This window comes from Homarus americanus, unplaced genomic scaffold, assembly GCF_018991925.1.
Source record: "Homarus americanus isolate GMGI-L3 unplaced genomic scaffold, GMGI_Hamer_2.0 scaffold18547, whole genome shotgun sequence".
NCBI classification, from domain to species: Eukaryota; Metazoa; Arthropoda; class Malacostraca; order Decapoda; family Nephropidae; genus Homarus; species Homarus americanus.
Genome location: NW_024725521.1, coordinates 1,032,681 through 1,056,179, shown reverse-complemented (window position 1 = coordinate 1,056,179; position 23,499 = coordinate 1,032,681). Strand labels below are relative to the sequence as shown.

The window sequence follows — 23,499 nt, the reverse complement described above, 5'->3', positions numbered from 1 at the left end:
AATTTTACTACAACAACAACCAGGGTCTTATTTTCTTCAGTTTCAGGTGGACAACTGGCATTATGGGTGTAAACACTGACAACAATGCCGTCTCTTATCCCCTTGCGTGTTTTAATTTTCTACGTATTATTAATAAATTGTATTGTTCATTCCGCATATATAAAGATTAATTCAATCAAATACATATTCAGTAATAAACAAAAATTAATCTTTTGTAAATATTCTTAAAAAGATAATGACGTGGTATCCTTAAATGTGCACACATACAGTATGCTGGCGTTCCCAATCCATCTCTTTCTCTTTTTTCATTAGTGGTTAGCTACTTCTATTGTTCCATTTATTAATATTAAATAATGTTACTTAAAACATATATATTATTATTTTTTCTACATTAATTTTACTACAGCTACAATCAGGGTCTTATTTTCTTAATTTTCTCGTGTAGAACTATCGTCCCAGACTCCCGGCTGTAAACACAATCGAAAACAATGGCATCCCATCTCCTCTTGTGTGACCATATTATTATTCATTTATATTGCATAAGGTGCATTCAGAAACATTATTTAAAGAATATAGTTTGCAATTTTCATTAATTGTATTGTTTTTGAGGGGAAAGAGGGTAAAAAGCCACACAAAAGATATGAAAAGGTCACACTTGGGAAAGCATTTCATAAGTATAGTAACATTATACTAACCCAACTCTCCCTCTGATCAGAACAGCTGTGTGGCTTGTTTATATTTTGGTCAAGAGAATTACCGACAGGATGTGAAACTCGTATTTTTAGCTGTGAGTTTTTGTTGCCATGATCAGCCACCAGGGTGTAGCACCATCGCTATTGTTTTGGCATCATCGACTAATTACAAATGGCTGACTGGCGGCTGAACTTTCTGTTAACATTTCTTTAATCTTTCTAGGGACATTTTTCATTTAGATAATAAACAAATGTTTCTTAAAGGTAACACAGTCATTAAATAATGTAAGACATGTATCTGGTGTGGGTTATGTATGCTGGGGAAAGAGGTATAGTGAGATATTGTGAGCTTCCCTCTGCCGTTAAGCCATTATTTACGTCTTCAGCAAATTTGTCGCAAGTTTGTGATTATAGATTGTGATAATTTGGCTTGTTTTTCAGTACAGTATTTTATTATGAGTAATATTATTAGTAAAAAATATTTGTGCTTAGTGGACTACTGCTCGTCCCAGACTCCCTAGCTAGGCACCTCCGCCCATGGCGCTTGGCCTCCCATCGAAAAAAAAAAAATGCATCTTATACGCCGGCAAATACGATATATAAAAATAATTAAGGCCATAGTGCCAGGTGTAGTTGGTCCTGTAATCAACTTGCTAGATAACCAGCCAAATGATCTTTAAGAAAACTAAACATCCCTGCAACAAAATATAAAGATATTAAATGTATAAAACTAATAATTAGGACCAAGCAATTATCATACACAACCACAAGAAAACACTTAGCTGTCTCAAAGTCATTGCAGGGGTTGAGCACCTCCACACTGGGCAAAGCTGTGACCAGACATGAAGATTTGTTCCATATGTTGGTGCTCTATAGCTCATGTTGAAAACAAAAGTGACCTAGAACGGACGTGTTAATTGCAAAACTCATCGTCCTTCTCCCTTTTCCTGTTGTAGTCATGAGACAAGAGTAAACCCAAACTTTCCCACTATAAATGTAACAGCATGGTCGCTCTATACCATTATACAGTACTATGAAGTTACAGGTAATCAGTCTCATTATACGTAATGTCAACTGTTTTCTTGGGGTACTAGCAGTATACCTGTATACCCTCATTTACAGGCCTAATATTAAATACAAATTAATCCAATCTCTAACACTTGAATGTTGTATTATTATTTTCCATTTACTACACTGTACGACACACCCCAAACATTTTCAATGAAATGGCTGCAAAATGATGCTAAAATTGCTTCAGGAATAACTTGTACCTGAATTACAAATTAAAAATAATTATACAAACCATCAGTGACTTCAGCTTCTGGCATGCAACTACACATAAAAAATACATCAGGTGACTTACCTGTGCTGCCACTAGGTTTTGAACAGGCGTTGAAACTCTGGAAGAATGTCCACTTGCCTCACCATTCACCGAGTCAGGTCCTCCGTCACCTCCACCTCCACCATCACTGTTCTGACCACACACAGACATGTGCTGTGGCCAGTGTGATTGCTACCAAAAAATTAAAAAAAATAAAATAAAAATAAAATAAAAACACTTAGCCAGGCAGTATGACTTTTGCATTCTTACAATATGATAATTTTTTTTTTCAATACCTAATATATCTCGATCATTATATTACAAGTAGAATGAGAAATTGAAGCACAGTACATTGAACTGTCACAATAGTGGCCATGTCTGTTAATGGGTGGGTTCCTCCCCCATGCATAAATAAAATAATACATCCTAAGCCTCGCACAGTCTCATGTGTACAGATGTAATTAATCATAACACTAACTATTTTGTATTATTCTCACAGCCATGTTTCCCAAAAGAATTTTTGTGTACAGAAACATCTAAAAATGCATAAAAACAGCTTGATATAAATACAAAATTATGTGACGTAAATTAGTCTTGAGCTCAGGGTCGTTGGTTGACTGACCACCCACCACCATGGACCAGCAAGCACCACCACCACCTACACCCACTGTTACCACTTTTGTGGCATTAAAGCATTAAGTATGTCATAAGTTATAACTGTAAGATTGCTTAAAAGAATTACACAAGCTGTGGTAATGAACAATAATTTATTGATAAGTAGGAGCAAGTCCTTTCTCTCTTTCCTTGCCATTTGCCAACTGTTGTTCCTTTATCATTTCCCTATAAAATGATACTCTCGGTGTTTCTAGATACAATGTGTGCTGGCAAAGCATTTGCAGGTCTATTAGCAAACATTATGCACAACTTGAGGTGATTTCTAAAGAAATAATTATGTACTGTACATATTGTTATATTTCACAGCACAAATATACTTTTAGTGTTCATTTCATATGAAAAACATGACATGCATTCATAAGATACACACAGTACTATACACAGCTGGACCACCAACTACTCTCAAATACCAAGTGTAGTGTTGTTTACACACCTCAGTATTGTGGCAATAAAACAATAACTTATGAAAGCATTATACGGTATATATGAGCTTGGAAACACATTATCAAAAGCAAACCAAACTACCACTTGGTAATTTACTCTGAAAAAGGGTCAACATCCTGAAAGTTGTCTGTCTCTCATAGGTCACCCATAGGATTACAGAGGCTGTAAATTAACCCTGATTTGGAGGGAGGGAGGGTTAGTGGGTTCATGGAAATCTATGAAGGGTAATGATAACTGACGATGATAATATTTAAAGTGCTGTACCAACTACTGGTAAAATTATATATACGTACAATATTTGCCTATTTTCAGTCAACTTATTAAGTGGCTTACCTGACAGGGGTAGTCACAGTATGAGGTGTTCCAGCAACAGAAAAATAGAGCTTCCTTGCCACAATTTGCACACCACTGTTTCTTCTTGGTCTCCTCAACAGCTCTCTGTTTCTCTGCCTCCATTTGTCTCCGCACTTCAGCCAGCCGCTCCACCAACTGCCGCTCCATTTGTCTTCGTCCCTCTATCATCTGTTGTTCCATCTGTCTTTTGACTTCATCCACAGCTCGTTGTTTTTCTGCTTCTAAGTTGGCTCTCATCTCCACCAGCATTACATCAGCATTATGCCGCACCTCGGCAACTTCTTGCTGATGCCGCCAATTTGTACGCTCCAACTCTAACTGAAGTGCTGCCACACGTGCTTCAGGGGTGCCAGTCATGACAAGACCACCCAAGACATCCTCTAGAGTGGCCCGCATGACCTCTGCTAGCTTTTGGGAGTGTTTATGAAGTTGAGCAGCAAGAGGACCAGCTTCTGGTGGCAGATGCCTGGTGGGTGGACCACCTGGCATGCGGGATGGAACCATCATGGCTGGTCCTCCTCCAGTCATCATCCTCATACCAGGGGTAGCCATGATGGGACCACGAGCACCTCCCATTCCCATGACTTGACTGCCTGGGGGAGGAGGACCAAAGACACCTCTGGAGCCTATTCCACTTGCTGAAGGAGCCTGAGGGTGAGACAGTGGTGGTGGAGGAGGAATGCCGCTTCCACTAGTATGAGGCGAACTACTTGATGATGATGATGAAACTCTTGGAGGTGCACTTTGTGTAGTTGATGGTGAACTATGGGGTGGATTATGTGAAGTGACTGATGGAGAACTCCTAGGAGCATTATGCATCGACACACTTGGGGAAGTACGACTAGGGCTTGGCGATGAAGAAGGAGCAACGGTAGTTTTAGTTCTTTGGCGGTCACTTCCCCCCGACATTGGAATGATGGAAATTGATGGACTGAGACGTGTGGTATCCACCCCAGAGGGCATTTTAACTTTTTCTTTTTCCCTTTCTCTATCTTTGTCCTTATCTACTGCTTTTGTTACACTTACACTACAACCTAAAGAAGATATGTGCTGCTCCATATCTTTACTTTCAGACACTTTAGGAGCTGGAGACGGTCTATGTGAACTTGGGCTAGTCCTGTTAGATTCTTCATTTTCATCCTTCCTATCATCATCACTCTCCTCAGTTTTCTGTTGGTCTTTGGCCAGAGATATGGTGACCCCATTACTGCTACTCCCATGATCTAGACTCTTGCCATCCAATCTGGTTATTGCTATTGTCCCCATTGTTTTCATCAACTGAACAGCATCAAAGAGAGAGCTTTTACTACTGTCCTCCTTGTCCCCATCCTGACTATTGTCCTCATTCTCTCCATCAGTTTTTCTTTCTGTTTCGTCTTTACTCACAATCTCTTTCTTAACTCTGTCTTCCACATTCTCACCCTTTCTAAAGCTGAACTCCTCCTCCTTATTCTCTACTCTCCTCCCTTCATTATCACCTTTACTTTTCTTTACAGCATTTCTATTTTCTTCATCATCCATCTCCCCATCAGAGTCATTTTCTCTCTTCAATATACCATCACCTATTCTAACATTTTCACTGTCACTTTCATCAGCTCCACTAATTCCCTTACCCAAAAGCTCTCTTTCCTTTTCAGTTTCACTATCCTCATCTTCACTCTCATTTCTGTCTTTTTTACCACTCTCTTTATCATTTTCATCCTCACTTTTTTCACTTTCTCCATAACTTTCATCGATAACCATCTTGTTTTCACTATAATTGTCTTTAAGTTCACTTTCACTTTTGTCAGATTCACTGTCACTCTCCATTCCCTCCAGCAAATTTCTTCTTTTATTATCTGCCTCATCTTCAATGTCACTATCTTCACTTTCATTATCTTTCTTTTTGCAATCTTCACCCTCAAAATTAACTTGGGAAAATTTTTTCATACCTTTTTCATCTTCACCATCAACCACCTCCTCCTCCTCCTCCTCCTCTTCCTCCTCCTCCTCCTCCTCATCATCATCATCATCATCATCATCTGTTCTACTGTCATCACCTGTTAATGATGAATTTGTTTCCTTCTTTCTCCTATTTTCATCTTCACTTTCCTCTTCTTCCTCACATTTAATATCTACATTTGTATGTATTCTACCAATGTCATGTTTTCTGTTTTCACTCGTGTCACTATTTGATTCCACAGTAATTTTATTTCCTATACCAACTGTCAGTACAGATTCACCGTCATACGTTTTCACATTTGATGGGTTTAAATTGTCCTCAGTTTTCAACCAATTTTGGGAGGCTTCCACAAAACCTTTCTCCACTTGTCCCAAATCATTTCTTTCTCTTGTATTTTCCTTAAGTTCACTACTAATATCATATTTATCATCATCATCATCATCTTGTACCTCTTCCCCTTCAGTAGTACTTAAAACAAGATTCCCCAGTTCCTCTTCCTCTTCGAAATGTTCCTCACCTTTATTTTCCCCAACACATTCCCTATCATCAATCTCATCTTCATTTTGGTCTTGGCTATCAATATCATCTTTCTCATTTTTCACTAGAAATTTCTCCTTGCTGCCACAATATTCATCAGCATCATAATTCCCAGTTTCATCGTCACTTTGGTCATTCATTGTTCTAAACTCTAAGGACTTCCCATTCACAATAGAGGAACTGTCTTCATCATCTGAATTTTCCTCATCATCATAATTTCCACCCGGATACTTTCCACAATCCTCCATTTCCTCATCTGAGTCCTGTTCCCCACTTTTTGTACAGAGTTCTATATTTAGTTTCACATCCTCCTCCTCCCCATCTTCCCCTTCTAAATCTTTGTCTCTTTCAGCCTTAACTTCACTTTTTACATTAACTTTTCTATTCTTTGAATAAGAGCTACTGTCCTCTTCCTCACCCACCTCTAACTTTGGCATAAATGTATTACTATCATCTCCATGAACAGAAGCTCGACTGGGAATCTCTGCCTCTGTTTCTGTGCCTTGAGTGGCAGATGAGGTACCAGACTCCCTTTTACGCCGCCTCACTGACGCCCCGCTATCAGTTGAGGCAATGGATGATGTTTCATCATCTGTAAATATGATTTGTTATTACATTGAGGAATATGAATTATATATGAATATGATAACTCCTAACATTCATGGTCTATTTAGAATGGAAGTATTGCCGGCCTTAACATTTGTATTCATATAAATATTTCCTGATTTGAAAATATTGCATTTTATTTAAAAATAAGAATTAAGCATCATATCCACAAATTCCCTCAGATTTACTTATTTTATTTACTCTCTCTTACATTACACTTTACCACTAGTTCCCTATACACATACATAATTTCATCCCAGTGACAGTACCAAACTAAAAGTCAAGGACATTACAAGATGTATCCAATAGTTACTCTACCGAAGATGACTTGTGAAAACCTATCCAGTAACATACTTACCACTGCCTGTTACAATCAATTCTGAAGTAACAACATGGTTCATTCTGATTATCAATTCATCACTTATCCTTATTCAGTACAATTCCTTTTATCCGAACAGATCAGGACCAATGACGGTTTGGATGTGTGGTTGTGCCTGGAGCCATGTGTTGTTATGGTTATTTCTCATCGTTTTTTCAGGTAGTTACAGGTTATAATTTTTTTTTTACATAGTTAAATGCAAAAACAATCCTACATAAAGAAAAGAAAATAATAAATAAATAAATAAAATAAATAATAAAAAATATAATAAAAATATTCATAAGGTAGCTATAAAGATTTCAGTATCTATGGGTTCCCATCGTGAAGCCAATTGGCGAGTGTGTGGAGGTTAAAGGGTCTGCAGTGTAGAGTACCATTGCTAGGGAAGCCAACCAGTCAGTGTCGTCAGCTGGGCTGATGGCTAAGGTGAGAGTTGAGGCAGCCAGCGTCACCGAGAACCGAGACGTAGTGTACATTAACTTGAAAGATGTTTGCTCTTTTTATGCTTTCATTAATACTATTTATATGCTTCTGTTATTGCTGTTTATATGCTGATAATTTTAAGTTTTAATGTTACAGTGTAAAGTATAAGTTACTTATGTTCACTTTATCCTCTAAGCTAAGAACAATTTGCTTCCATTTTTGTTTTCATTCTTGTTATCAGCTATGAAAAAGCTCACAAGTACACTTCTGAACAAAGGGTTTCTGTACAGTGCCTCTGGTGGCAGAAGCGTGAAAGAATTCAGGTGCGTTCATATTGTTGGAATAGATGCACATACGATTTTGGATAGGTTGAGATAACTGGAATAAATTACAATTTTAACAAAACAAGACCAAAGGGGGACAAAGGTTTGGATACCTTGAAGATTCTGATAAAAGGAACTGTACTGTATACAGTACACCAAAGTTCAAAATATCATGCCAGCAGAGGATTAAACCAATGTGGGTACCTGAGTGGCCGGATAACCTGGAGAGAGCCCTGGATTGGGACCGTACTCTGAGGGGAATAGGGCCTTTGTAGTTGGGAAGCATTATCTTTATTTGATCTGCATCGGAAGGGTTGAACTGAACACGGTGAGGGGCATACTTAAACCTTCCAAATCTTTCCCTCAATTTTGCTATGTGTTCATTTACCTGCAAACACAGACAAGAGTATTATGAAAACTGATAAGATTGCACAAAAACATATAACTGAAGGATATACTATATACTCGAAGGTGTGATCTTGAGCTAAACAACACAATTTCTTCTATATCCAACAGTCTATACAGGACTCCTTCTGAATGTCCAGGTGGTTTATGCATAACTTTTATAACATCAAGACCAATGCAGATATTTTTTTAAGATTTCTCAAAGACATAACTACATATACAAGGGATCTTTAAATTACTGAGCCTAACCTTGGGTCTTTCACTCCATCTATCACTGCTTACCTTGCATACACATTTGAAATCTGTCACTTCACCTCAGGATTCCTTTACAAGCTGTTCCACTCAAATCTGTCTAACTCTATCACATGCAGATGACCTTGTATACTACAGTCTCTCAACATACTGTACCAGAGTCCAACCTGCATCAAATACTCCAACAATACCTGCTCTATACAGAACAATGGCCCAACCCAAACCACATACTGTACTGTAACAGCCTCCCCTTACATACCCACCATAAACTTCCTACTCCCAATAAACCTGAGTCTCACAAGCACCCAACTCTTGGACTAAACATAACTCTGGTTACATTGCTGAATGGGATCTACACCACTTAAAATTCCACGATGGGAAAGCAGTATAATGAACAGCCGTGGGCAAAAGTTCGCTTCCATGGTGAAACAGTCGCAGGAACGAGTCTCCAAACTTACTGTACTTTCTTATTTATTAACCCTGACTGTCTTTTGGTGTGGGTGTGCTGTTTTATCTCATTTGGGTTCGATACTGCTTCATACTGGGAGGGAGCGAACTTTTGACCCCGACTGTACAAGGCCAGGAAGTTTTCTGTCACAGATTAAAGAGTATTTATTGTGACTGACGCGTGCGAGCGCACCGTCCCCCACCCACCCTCACACTTTCTCTTCTTTTCATTCGAGTGAGTAAGCTTCTTCATATCCCATGTTTCTTCTGTCCTCTCAAGTTTTATCTAATAAAGCAGCCATAACAAAGTCCTCCTTTACAACCACTGATTCTATATCTTCAGACATATACAGTAGTCAATACCCACTTACCTGTATGCAGCTAGTCTTGCTTATTCTTGAGCCATATATACATCTTTCATTAATACAGCACTGTATTTATGTCCTTTTTAAGTTCCTTTCAAATCACTCATTCCAGAATCCTAATACTTGATACAGTCCCTTTTATTATGTCTTACACATCTTAATACATATTAACACAGAGAATATATTTTTTTACACCTGAAAAGCTATTCTCTCCCCATTACATGTAGAGAGCAGTACTTCACGGTAAGAAACAAAGTTACCTCCTGAAGACATGATTCCAATGTCTTATTGCGATTCTTGAGCGGTGTTGGCATCTGTTCCGAGAAGAGGAAGCACTCCTTGATGGGCACCCAGGACCTGTAGAAGAGGAGAATATGTACTGCAAATATAAAGATAAATGGCTGACAAGATACTAACTATTACTCCATGTTATCTGGACTATATATCAGACCAACAGATATGCCACTTGCAGTTATTATACCAATCCATCAAATGTTAACACTAAACAAGTTAATCTACAGACTACCAACTACAAGAATAATCTACAGACTACCAACTACAAGAATAATCTACAGACTACCTCCTACAAGAATAATCTACAGACTACCAACTACAAGAATAATCTACAGACTACCTCCTACAAGAATAATCTACAGACTACCAACTACAAGAATAATCTACAGACTACCTCCTCCAAGAATAATCTACAGACTACCTCCTACAAGAATAATCTATAGACTACCCCCTACAAGAATAATCTACAGACTACCTCCTACAAGAATAATCTACAGACTACCTCCTACAAGAATAACCTACAGACTACCTCCTACAAGAATAATTTACAGACTACCTCTTACAAGAATAATCTACAGACTACAAACGGTGCTGACTACATCACTGCTACATATTGGAGTGTCTTGCTCATCTTAAACACTATACAGTGTACTGTACAGCTGCACTGAGTTTATGTAAGGTATGGCACACACATTAGTAGTAGTCCCTGTATTCAAAATACAGGAAATAAAATTAAAACAAAATTTTATGCTTTGAATTACAGTATATACTGTATGTCTAGTATATAATAATATTTATATTTTACCTGTATCTGTATAGCGTGTCGACTTTACTCTGCCACAACAATTAGTCTGACTGACAAACATAGATAAAGTGTTCCTGAATGATGAGTGAAACAACAATAAAGATGACAGAACTAACAGGGACCCCAGTAACTGGTATATTAACTGTAAAACTGCAGGCGTAATTCCAACATTTAGCCCATCTTACCTGTCATGTCTTCCAAAAAATCTGACATCCACATTTCCATCCTTCCACTTTACAGCTTTTGCTGGCCAAAATGGAAAGCCTTTCAGTCTTGCCCATATTAAGGGGTGAGCAGATCTCTGCACAAAAGAAAGTGAAAACATAAAAAGAAGGAATGCTCATTATAATATATTTCTATCAAGTTCCTGTGTGTTATGAATTATTACAGAATCACTGATCTCTATGGTTTCATTATGAAATATACTGTACTTTACCTTCAATCATTATTATAACATAAGCTCGACTGAACTCTTGTTTGTTAAGCTAAAATATGAAATAGTATACTAATGTACCAACCAATAACAAGACATACTCATGAACTAGCTACTTACACAAGCCTCAGTAAACCAGCTTTTAGGGTTCTGGTGAGCATTCATATAACAATCTGGACATGTCTCTATCTCACTCATCTCCTGCTTCAGGATCTTTACCAACGTCCGAGCCATCGATGAAACTTTTGAGTTGGCTGCAAAAAATCAAATAAATTATTAATCTAGTCACCTTGTTACTCTGTAGGAAAAGTAGTATTAATTTACCGGCACTATAGCATTACACTCATTCTACCATACTTTAACTCTACTGCCAATAACATGGGGATGACCAACAATCTTAACTCGATCAATCATACACACAGTAAACTAACTGTTTCTGACTTCAGTTTTTGGAAATTGGTATATTTCATACACTTTGGTACTAATGGGAAACTATTAAAATTTAGAGAAAGCCTAAAATCTTAAATGAGTTTTAGAATATAATGGTAACAATTTGTGAGGGATTAAACAAGCCACCAGCTTTTTTTTCCCATCAAAGTGTTAAATTAAAAGTAAAATTTACACAAAAGCAATGCATGATGCAGGTTGTTACTGGGCTGCCAGAAATATCAACATCTAAAATTTGAAATACAAGAATTCCACAATATTGGAAAAGTGAAAGTGGGTTCCATAGATGTGACAGCCCGTTAGGAACAGTGTAGATACAGCACACTGTATACTAAGCCTTCGGTACACAAGGAGGGAGCATAGCCAGTGCATTCATTTCCCCATGTTGTATACTTAGGCACCAATTTACAGCTGGGAGTGACCGGGGATTGAGCCACCAACCCAAGGAACACGAGGCGAGCGCTGTATCCACTCGACCGTCACACAATATTAAGTAACAGTAAATGTCTTACTAAGGTATTCAAAGAATAACATAAATCTTAATTATACCATAACTTCTGTAAGATATGAAAGTCAGTGATGTAAGAAAATACGAGGTAGTAAACCTAAGAGCCAAGACCAAGACATAATTCTCACTAACTTACCTCCATTAAATATCACAGAGTTGTGAACAATCCATCTGGCATCAGAGGAAAATGCTTCAGTGGACCCATAGAACTTGCGCTTGATGTTCCGTTCCAATGACGTAAAATCTACAGGATGCACTACAATGTCTTCGTAAGTTGTAAATTCTGTTGCGTCTACTGGTTTTGTAAATGGCTCCATCTAAAACAAAAAAAATATGTAAATACACCAGGGAAGCCTAGAGACAGCGACAATATAAAGTACACTGCACATTTATGCAATTCATATAGTCATTTACGAGTTCTCGGCTCACTGGAGACTCCATAACGTTGTTTACAGGCCTGGTCATTGTTCCATGTAAAACAGGCTCATTATTCACATCACAAGCTGCCAACCTGTTATATCCCACAACACTACAGCACCGCCATATTGTTCTTTATCACAAATTTAATCAAACTGATTTCCATTTTTAAGATGACATTAGAGTTGGGTGCTATGAATGGCTGGGTCACAACAGGTGTGCAGCATTATACTGCTCCAACTTTAATCTATTCAGGAGGAGCACCTAAAGGCAACACTACAGCATTCCTCTACAAAACTCAATAATTTTGTATTCACCACCTTTGTCCTGTTGCCTGGGGCTTTGATGTAATCTGCAGTCTGAGAGAATAGCTCCATCTAAAATATACAAATTTATATCATTAATAGAGTGTTAAAACTCACAGCAATTCTTCATAAATTGTACACAGAATGAAGTCAACATTAAGACTGTCCCTGCAGTCCAAACACTGTACTGACCTGTGCCCTATATGATTACTGACTTCCTTCTGTAACTCAGTTATGATTACTTTAAAAAATAAAATAAATAAATAAATAAATACAGGTATAATAATAAATAAATAAATAAATAAATAAATAAATAAATAAATAAATAAATAAATAAATAAATAAATAAATAAATATATATATATATATATATATATATATATATATATATATATATATATATATATATATATATATATATATATATATATATATATATATATATATATATATATATATATACACATTTTTAAACCAAACAGTGCTTAATAAGACTACCCCAACGTTGATGCTACAGTTCAACTACACTACTAGTTTTTCATACAAAATTTATGAGCGTCGTGGCCACTGTAACACGGAGACAACATCTCAAGCTAACGACTGAGTGTATGATAACATAGTGGCATAGTTGTGTCAAGTCCCTAAGTCCAACACTGTCTAGCTGCTGACAGTGAAAGTGCATCCCATAGGCATGACTGCCCATTAGGGACAGTGTGGGTACAACACAGTGTATACTATGCCTTCTGTACACAGGAGGCAGCATGGCTGTTTGGTACTGCACTCAACCACATTCACTTCCCCAGGCTGTAAACATAAGTACCCATTTACAACTGGGTGAACTGGGAGTGCCTGGGGATCAAACCAATGTCCCATGGAACAGGAGGCGAGTGTTAGAGTGAGTGTGTGTGTGTGTGTGTGTTCTTTAAACCGTACTGTAGGTCTAATGTATCCACTCGACAGACACACGTCCTGCTACAACCAAGGGTACCACAACACAAAACAATGAACCATGAAATACTCACATAAGAATTCTTGGGGGTGGGGGGGATAAAATCTTAATACTGTACACAGGTATTCCCTGATATACAAAGGGGTTGCCTTCCTGAAATACATTTGTGTGAAAAAAACATATTCTGTATCAAAAGGCAGTGCCCATATATTCCTGGGTGTTATGTTCCAGTGGAATGAAAGCAATCGTATATTAAATGGTAAAGCCCATATATTATTGGGGTTAGGTTTTAGGAAGGGATATTGTTGGTAGAGTGGAGGGGAGGCGAGGGTTTTATACTGAGTTCACTGCTGTATGTTCTGTAATAATACTAATATGGAATAAATACAATGAACATTGTACAGTAAATTAATGTATCAATGCATCTCTGCACATCCATGGTGGCCATCTTGACTGTGTGACACCAAAAGTTTGAAATATAGTACAGTACTGTATTATACTGTACATACATATTATTTGTTAAAGGGAATACTTACTTTGTGGCAAAATAATAACAAATGTAAAAATGTGACTACTTAAAAAAAAAATTATCAGGCATACATATATCGAGGGATACCTGAACATCATATTACTAGTCATAACGTACAGTACAGGTGCTCCTCTAATTAAGAATGTTCAACTTACAAACTTTCAGAGATACAAACATCATCACTGCAGGGGGGGGGGGGGTTTACTGGATTATTTTGAAGAAAATTCCAGATAGAACAAACATTACCTAAGAGGAGAAGAGTGAGCCAGGTTTTATGGCTGTATTAAAGGGTATAGCTGTACTAAATACCCATAATCTTTTCATTGTTTACAATATGTTTGGTATCTACAAAAGTGAAGTTGGATTTACAAACAAGCCTCAGGAACGTAACTCGTTCGTAAGTAGAGGAGCACCTGTATATGTACAATACTTGTATATCTCATATTACAGTAAAAACGAGAGGGTAGGATGTGCTTACAGATGTAAACCTAATAATGTACTGTACACAGCTTTCATCTCACATACAATCTCCTGAAGAGCAGCAAATCTGCCTCCCATACAAGAATACAAGATGACATTTAAATTCTAACAGGTTGAGACAAGTGACCTAGTGCCACCAGTCCCCTAGAAACACTCCACCAAAGAGGAAAGCTTCAGATAAAATCTTCCCCAAACCCTCCAGCACAATTTACTATACAAACTGTGCACTGTTAATCAACCAACCCAGAAGCAAGACTGAACCTGAATCCAGCAGTTCCAAAATCTGAATTAAAACTTTCCAGGAGTTGCTTCAGGTCCTTTCTCCAATTATCTGTTTTGGGATTTAATTTCATATTCTATCATTTTCTTTGTTTTCAGCTTCCCTAAAGTTTACCGGGTATATGATTTAATCCAATTGTTTTTTGTTTTAATATTACTAATACAGTACTGTACTGTAGTCTCACTGATTCTTAGAGTTTTACTTTTATTATCTGGGGTGATACTTTATCCATATACTGCACTGCACAATATTAAAATGCCCAGGTGATATTGAAACCTCGAATCTGCAATAACTATCTTACCCTTTTCACAAAAGAAAACTAACATTTCTCCTCTTTCACTTCTGCTTCTTTCCTCGCCCCTAATGTGCATGTAAATCACACTACCAAATATTGTACTGTACAGGGTTTTTACTTTCTATCAAAGATATTTAAATCTTTTGTTTTGTTCTTAAACCTCATTGAACCTAACGAACAAAACTCTTAACACTGTCCATTATCATTTCCATGACTACACATTTTCTGCCATACAAGAATTCCTACACTCTCCCTGGAGTTTCACCACCTGAATACTGTATATAATGACACTCTTCTCCATTTATGCCATCTGAACCTGTCTATCTTGCCTCCATTAATCTCAGAGTATCCCACCCTTTAAAATTTTACAAGTATAGGGTGTTCATTACCTACAACCTGTCAGTAAGTGCCCCACATTATTTCCACTTAAAATTCTTTTTGGGCTTATTTGTCATGCAAGTGCGACTCAAATTGTACCCTCATAGTGCTACTAATCAGACTTACCCCGGGCATAGTTTTCAGACGATTTAGTGCAAACTTCAGAAGAGTGCACAGCTGCTCCACAGATATTAGCTGCATGGAACGCGATCTGAAAAATAAAATAAAAAATAAATAAATAAAAGAAAATAATAAATCTATGACTTCAGTCTCATTTTAGATAATAAAAAAAATGCATTGTAAACACAAACATGTCCACGTCATTATCTATAATGACTTGATTGTCCATAAATTCAACAAAGCCTAACAACTTCCAATGATTTTTCTTCGTCCTAACACATTAATACAGGTATTATTAATTTATATTCATTTTGATACCGTGACATAAAATAAAGAGAATATTAACAAAACACCTTGAAAACATAACCAGGTAGAGTACAGTCCCTTAACACAAGTAACCAAACTAACAATTTCTAATTCATCAGAGCTAGATAGAATTGTGCTTAATCCTGCAAACAGTAACAGATGGGGCTCAAGTGAACATGGCTACTAGGACAGGTGGACGCTCCCCAAGCATATGTACAGTAGTCAGGGAACACTAGTATCCTGCAACCACTTCCTCAACAGAGCATTACCGTAGGCTTGAGAGTGGAGGTAGAGAGGTATGGATACTGTGGGTGAGAATTAGGAGTATGGTGTGGGGTGGGGTATGTGGAAGAGTGTAGGCCGGGTGGTTTAAGGGCATAGATTAAAGATGTGGGAGTGGGCTTGGCATATGGGTTACAAGTGTGGGATGAGGATTTGGGGTGGGGGTGTAACCTGAAGGTGTATTCTCAGAGTGTGGATTAATGATATGGGTTGGAGTGAGGTCTAAAGCCTTTGCTTGTAGGCGAGTCTATGGTTTCACATAAAAGAGCCCCGGCAGCTTAGAGGATCAGTAGTAGGTGTCCAATTGTCAGTCAGACTTTTCCTGCTATGGGAAGCCCTGCTGGCCAATAGATGGACTTTCATTATCTGACTGAGCAGACTGTACAGTACAGTATAGGGAAGTAAGACTTACCTTACCTAATGTAACACTGTATATGTCTAGTTTGGTTATTTTACAACAGTTAATGTCATATTTTACGATGCATGTGCACTAATTCGCATATTGTACATTATATTTCTACTGTTGGTACCCGGGTATCAGTATGTTCACCGGAGTTGTGTGTGTAGCAGGCAGGTCCATTTAAGGTCACAAACACACAGGCAGGTCAGGGATAGTGGCATGTGGTGTGGATGGTGGTGTTGTGTGGTGATGGTGTGGGCAGTGGTGTGGATGGTGGTGTTGTGTGGTGATGGTGTGGGCAGTGGTGTAGGTGGTGGTGTGTGGGTGGGAGGTGGTGGTGTGTGGGTGGGAGGTGGTGGTGTGTGGGTGGTGGGGGTGGTGTGGTAGTGTGTGTGGGTGGTGGTAGTGTGTGGATGGTGTGGTGGTGTGGGTGGATGGGAGTAGTGTGGGGTATGGTGGGGTATGGATGGGTGTGGTGGTGTGGGTGGTGTGGTGGTGGTGGGGTGGTGGGAGACGGTGTGGGGTATGAGTGGGGTATGGATGGGTGTGGTGGTGTGGGTGGTGTGGTGGTGTGGGTGGCATGGGAGACAGTGTAGGGTATGAGTGGGGTATGGATGGGTGTGGTGGTGTGGGTGGTGTGGTGGTGTGGGTGGCATGGGAGACAGTGTAGGGTATGAGTGGGGTATGGATGGGTGTGGTGGTGTGGGGTCGGGACAAAAGTCCCTCAGTTAAAGTGCAATATAGGATAGGTTAGGTTAGGCATTGCAGTCTTATGATATAATAAATGTAATATTTTATACGTTAGAGAAGTGTTCATAAACTGCAAATAATAAAGAATAATTATATTCTTAGTATTTGTCCGGCGGGCTTTAGTCTAGAGGTTTTGTGAGGGGAGCTTTTGTCCTACACTCGGGGTGTGAGTGGTGGTGGTGTGTGGTTGGGGAGGGGATGTGGTGATGGTATGAAATGGGGGTGGTGGTGGTGATGTAGGCCTGTAGGGTGTGGTAGGAGCGGTGGTGGTGAGGATGTGGTTTGGGGTGGTGTGGGGGTATAAGTGGTGGTGTAGGGTGGGAGGAGCGGGTAGCACGTGGGGGGGTTGATGGGTGGTGGCGGCGGGGGATGGTTTACGAGCCATAAAGACACTAGGGTGGGCGGCAACCACTGCTAGTTCACTCCCCCCACAACCCACCCCCCGCTTGCCAACCTTCATTCTTGCGTCTTCCCCTTGACCCCCCCCCGCCCCCTACCTTCCCCGCCGCCCACCGTCACGCTCGGCCGCCCAGGCAAGCCATCCACCCAACTATTCCCCCTCCCTCCTTCCCCCAGACCCAGTGAACACGAGGGGGAATGTGGAACGAGAAGAGGAAGGGAAGGAGGTAAGGGGGCAGGAGGGAGTATAATGACATGCTTCGCCAATGTCTCACACACCATCAAGGCCCACCTGTACTATTAGACTTCACGGGAGCCTGGCGAGTGTTCTTTGTTGGTCTGTTGTTATTATTCATGCACCATAATAATGGCATTTAGAGGTAATTTATTCTCCGCTCTCAAGATCCTAAACAAGTGGGGGAGCGGCTGCATTTTTATTTTAGAATTTCAGGTGGTTTTGTGTGGTGTCATCAGCCGTGAGCGCTACCCTGGTGGCAACTTAGGTGGGAAAAACTTAGAGCCGCTGGCAGGCCGCCAAAATGTCGAGGTCGTGCGTGAGGGATCAACAATGAGCCGTCACAGTCCACCCGGGAGGGTGTGAGGAACCCCAGCCAGACCAGGTCCTCCATAGCTGCAGTCAGACCAATCAAGGGTCAAGGCTGCCACATCGATCTCAGTGGGCGCAAGGTAAGGCCGCAGGCGCCGCAGCCGACCCCGCCAGGCCAGAGGAGGTACTTCCCGCAACTTCTCCCGACACTTCACATATCAAGCTCTCACCTCCCTCATCTCATCTCCTTTCACCTACGATGAGATTCCCCCCTTACCATCATTGTGTATATATATATATATATATATATATATATATATATATATATATATATATATATATATATATATATATATATATATATATATATCACACGGGAAAATGGGAACAACGGAGCACCTTAGCTTTCGTCTTTATTCAAGACATCTTCAGAGGCAACTGTATAGTGTCACACATGAAAGTGGACTCGGGTTACATGGCAATGGTTGGTGAGGGAGTTCCAAAAGTTTAAGGGCGCCGTTATCACACCCTCGTGAATGGCAGTCACATCCCATCATAAATATCTCACGTCAAGGGATTGTCAAAATGTTCAACCGTCTCCTACATCACCCCTGACTGACCCTCCCATCCCTCTCCACCTCCTGTACCCAACCTCTCATCCCCCTCACCTCCCATTCCCTGCCCGACCTCTCTGCCCCCCCAGCATCCATCACTGGCCTGACACTGCTGCCTACCTGCTACCACTCCACTACTCGCTGCTGCACAAATCTCTTCCTAAATAAACAAAACAATCACAGAGATCCATTCACTCATCCCATTTTCCCGAGTAAAAGTTGACGCTCGTCGCCACTATAAAACAAAGCGAGTGTCGGTCTTGATGAATGGGTGAAAGCACATTTCTGGCAGCAGGGCACGATGCTGGGGGTGATAATCTCATTGGCCACGGCTGGCCCGGGTGACCATGGAGCACACCACTACCGCCTTTGTTATTTGTGTGAAGCCATCCATGCAGCACACACCTCACCTACTCGCCCCCTCCCCCCTCCCTTGACGCTATACTACGTAGTCCAGCACCCTCAAAACGCAAAATTAACTTTCTCAACCTGTTTACGCCAGACGAAACGATGTTATTTCTCTGCTCGCACATTCCCACATCAAAGGGGGTGTACAGTATAAGTACGCAAGAGCCTTGTTCGACAGTTAGCTCAACCAAGTTAACGAACTAGTGATAACCTAACCTATCACCTGACTCTAAATAAGCAAAATTATGACACATTAATAAACAAGGAAACTTACACAAAATTAACACCAAAAATATCAAATTAAATTGGAATATCCGGAAGAAACCTTATTAAAACACTACCATCTGGTAAATGATTTTTTTTAAATATGAAATCTAAAGCACACGCCATTCAGTGATCACCATTACATGCAAAATATTAAGAAAACACACCAAGCATTGAGAAACGGTTAATACCATCACTCAACAGTTGTTAGGAACAACAGTACTGACCAATACGGGTATGGAAGCGGTTGGCTTATGTCCCCCCCTCCAACAATAAACCACTACGCCATACAAGGTAGGATCAGTAACTTCTCCAAAACTAGCGAACCAACTTGAACACACACAAGGGGGTTCTGCATCAACTCGACAGCTACCCAAATTAGTGCTTGTATTAACATAATCTGTATCACCTGAAGATAAGCTCCCCCAGATTATTTCATATTTAGCCTAACCACCCCAGGTAGCGTTAGGAAATTTAAATCAGGTAAAATAATCTACGGAGGATGGGGGGAAGGATCTTCAGGTGACCCACACCCTCCACCTTCCTTTCCGAAACCCCAACGTTCATGGTCAACAGTCAGAACATAACATAAGAATGGAGGAAACTGCAGAGTGCCTATTGGCCCATACTGGGCAGTCCCTTTTACACCCAACCCTATTGCTCATATATCCATCCAACTTATGTTTTTTTTTTAAGTGGAATATTATTTACCTACAAAGTACACAATTTTATTTTATTTTTCCCAGTTTTAATCACTCTCCTTAGTTCTCAATTCAACTCTCACTTTTACATTCACTCTACAGTACAACTGTAGTTCTCGCACATACCCGGCCACCCCCCTGCGTTCTAATACTGTACTATACTCGGGTGCCTCGTCACCATGGAAGTCACCATCTACCACACATTTGCTCTAACAATTCGTTATAAATTACGTTGTTGGTTCGTTACAGTACCTCCATTCTTTTACTGACCTTGTATTCACTTCCATAACATGCTGTTATATTCTATAAAAATACATTAATCTGCTTGTATAGTGAGGAGAAAATATGAGTAAAACTAAGAAAATAAAATTACTGTACATGTACTGTACTACAACGCTGAAAGATATTAAACGTTAAAACATTAACAAACAAGGGTTTATAAGTCGACGAGCATACGGATCCATTTATACTCCTACCTGTTTGTACAGTCACTCTTAGTGCAATCTTTACGAGACAGAACAACACACCTGCTCCTTTATCTTGCTCTACCTTTTCACCCATCTTCCCGCTTCCCCATTTTTTTATCTTGTGTTATATAAAGTACAATATATTCACTAGTAAGCGAGAGTAACAAAAAGTGTGTGTGTAACACAAACGTACATTACTCGTCTCTCTCTCTCACTTACTAATGAACCCTTAAAAGCTTGTTAGAACTGGATGGTTGTCCACTCCGTCCTCCAACATTCCTGCTCCACCTCAACACCACTCATCTCTCATTAACGTCAAGTGGCACGATCTTGCCTACCTCAACCTGGGGTCATATATATATAACTGAAAGTGAAGGTGTCACTGCTGAAGTAAGTTATCACCTTTAAGATCCTGCCTGCAGCCTAAATCTGTCACTGTAAAGCAAACATTGGCAGGCAGGTAGAGCCAGCCACTCATTGACACTGATCATATTTTTCCTTTCCAAAACATAAATGAATAAATAAACCAATATATAGTACTGTATAGTAATTTTCTGAACAAAATTTCTAAAATCAATCTAGGATTAAAATAGAAATTGTTAATTACTGTACGATTGTAGCGCTATAAATCTTTTATTGGATGTCCTGATACACTGCACAGTAGATGGAGTCTGCATGTTTAAGGGAACAAGAGCTTTGGTTCTGTCCTTTCTCTTCACCACACATCACTGTCACTCCACCCACTGTCGCATCTATCTACCACATTTTTCACCCTGATTTCCAGAACTTCTGGTGGCCACACAAATGTGAAACAAACCTTGGTTTTCTATGGACAGTACGCAATGATTGTTAAGAGATATCATTTTGCCTAACACCTTTGTCTGGGGTAAGTTGGGTAACCTATATATATCACTTTGCTCCCTAATGCTGAACCACATGCTCAGGAAACATGATTTATACATTCAGATTTTTGTAGTAATTTTTAATCTAGAATTATATGGTCTACGTTCAGCACTTCAATACAGTACAGTATACATGAAGGGATCTACCAGTTGTTGGTGGTGTTGCTCCACTGTGCACGAGTGTAAAGCTGATTCACTTCTGGTGCAGTATTCAGTAACAATCATTGTTCATTCCGAGAGATCTTTTGTGTAAGTTATACTGAAGGGTTGTCTGTGTTGTGAACATATCGGACACGTAGTGAGTTGTGGTGTTAGCGGGGAGGTTAGACAAATTCTGGTTCTGTTACTTTGTGGTTGTACAGTATATATTTATAATCTTATACTACTGTCAATTGTTAATTTGAGGATCAACTAACAGGATGAGGCCTCGAGTGTAAGGTACTTCAAGCCCTCTTTTGTATGGTCTCTAGCTGGAATCCAGATGTCTGTCTGGGCAGTAGAAACAAACATACAATCTGATATATTATTATTTGTACTTGGGGGTAAAGATATGTTGTAGATTGGCAGATATACCCCCAATGGGATCCAAGAACAATGGTACCATCAAGATGTCATGATTCAAAATACAACGTTGAGCTTTCGTTTGGTATACAGTATGTACAATGAGAGAGAGAGAGAGAGAGAGTCATACTTTAATGTACTGTATTAAGAGTAACAAAGCTATAAATCAATTTAATGTATTTTTTAGTTATCATGTCTCACAGGATTGCTACATGAAGCAGTGGCAAGATGCTGACTCATCATATTTTCACCGTGGGAATGCTGACGTGTTTAGTATCTTAAGAGTTTGATATAATGTCTGTGGTAAGAATTAAATGTTAAATGACTAAGTTTAGAATTTCTTATTCAGATAAAACCTCATTAAAATCAAATCCAGTGAAAGCAAAAACCTCACAAAATGTATGTACATACAGTGCAGTAGACTCGCTGTTGGTGCACCACTTAGAAATTAAAACTACAGTACTGTACATGCCTTGGCTACGCCTTGCAGTCTTGCATTGCATCACAACTACTGTGGTAATACAGTTTCTCAAGAGGTGACACACACTAAAATTTCTCTCAAGTATAACATTAATACTGTACTGTAACGTATGCATACCACTTATTATGTTTATAATCGGTCTACAATCATTATTTACACTTAAAATTGCAATTAAAATCTTTTGGGAAATAGTTTTCATTGTAAAAACGTTTGTCAGCTTTATAATGGAAGTCTCTGGGAAAACGGGTTCAGATTTACTAATTTTATATATTTTTTTTCTTCAGAAATGGAACCGTTGCATACAAAGATAGTAGGCAGCTATCAAACAGGGAGGTACTACCACCTGGGAATATATTGGAAGCACAATGTGTTGTCTAATGGTAGACTCTGCAACCATATGGCTTCACAAAAACTCTGACCAAGTCCCAGGTTGCTGATCTGACTTTCTGCCTCATTTACACATAATTGCAAGGTCTCAATTGTTACTCTTGCTACGACAACACAAAATACTGTATATATAATTTTTCCCTCTTGATATATATTTTTTTTTACCTTTGTATTTATTTATGGTGGCTATAATGCCATTTCTTTCCTGGCTTCAGGACTAATCTGTATGTCAGTTGCACCTTCACCTTGGAATTAGTGGATGGGCCTCTGGTATGCTGCTACCCAGCCAACTACTGATGAGTTCTGAAAGTGGCTCTACCATTACAGTACTATTCTCGATCACCAGTCTAAACACCACGTAGCTGTAGAGGACAGACTGGGTGATGAGAGAAGGAAAAGTTAAGCTTGGAAGTATTAGTCTGCTAATTTGCCATGACAAAATACCCGAGATAGGATATTACCAAACACTGTACAGTATGTGGAGGGCAATGCAAGACACACTGCTAAGATAATGGGGAAACATTACTACAGTACAAACAAGATCAGGAAGAGATTCCAAAATGTCTTGATGCTGATGCAGAAAAGTATAAAAGGGATGATGGCAGAACAAAAGTATTATTTTATA

General features: G+C 39.3%; 1 protein-coding gene across 8 annotated transcripts in view; it reads right to left on the bottom strand.

The window, feature by feature from the left end:
* Positions 1–23,499, bottom strand: part of LOC121865213 (protein kinase C-binding protein 1-like) — an 88,114-nt gene that overhangs the window by 45,343 nt on the left and 19,272 nt on the right. For 7 of the 8 annotated variants that reach the window (XM_042364552.1, XM_042364553.1, XM_042364554.1 and 4 more), the window contains exons 4-12: positions 15,412–15,496; positions 12,390–12,446; positions 11,789–11,969; positions 10,818–10,951; positions 10,450–10,565; positions 9,426–9,522; positions 7,901–8,084; positions 3,466–6,557; positions 2,056–2,205 (exon numbers count right to left, since the gene is read on the bottom strand). In XM_042364552.1, the coding sequence (XP_042220486.1) occupies positions 2,056–2,205; positions 3,466–6,557; positions 7,901–8,084; positions 9,426–9,522; positions 10,450–10,565; positions 10,818–10,951; positions 11,789–11,969; positions 12,390–12,446; positions 15,412–15,496 (4,096 nt within the window). The remainder of the gene's footprint in view (positions 1–2,055; positions 2,206–3,465; positions 6,558–7,900; positions 8,085–9,425; positions 9,523–10,449; positions 10,566–10,817; positions 10,952–11,788; positions 11,970–12,389; positions 12,447–15,411; positions 15,497–23,499) is intronic. The other variant, XM_042364550.1, reaches the window with a different exon arrangement.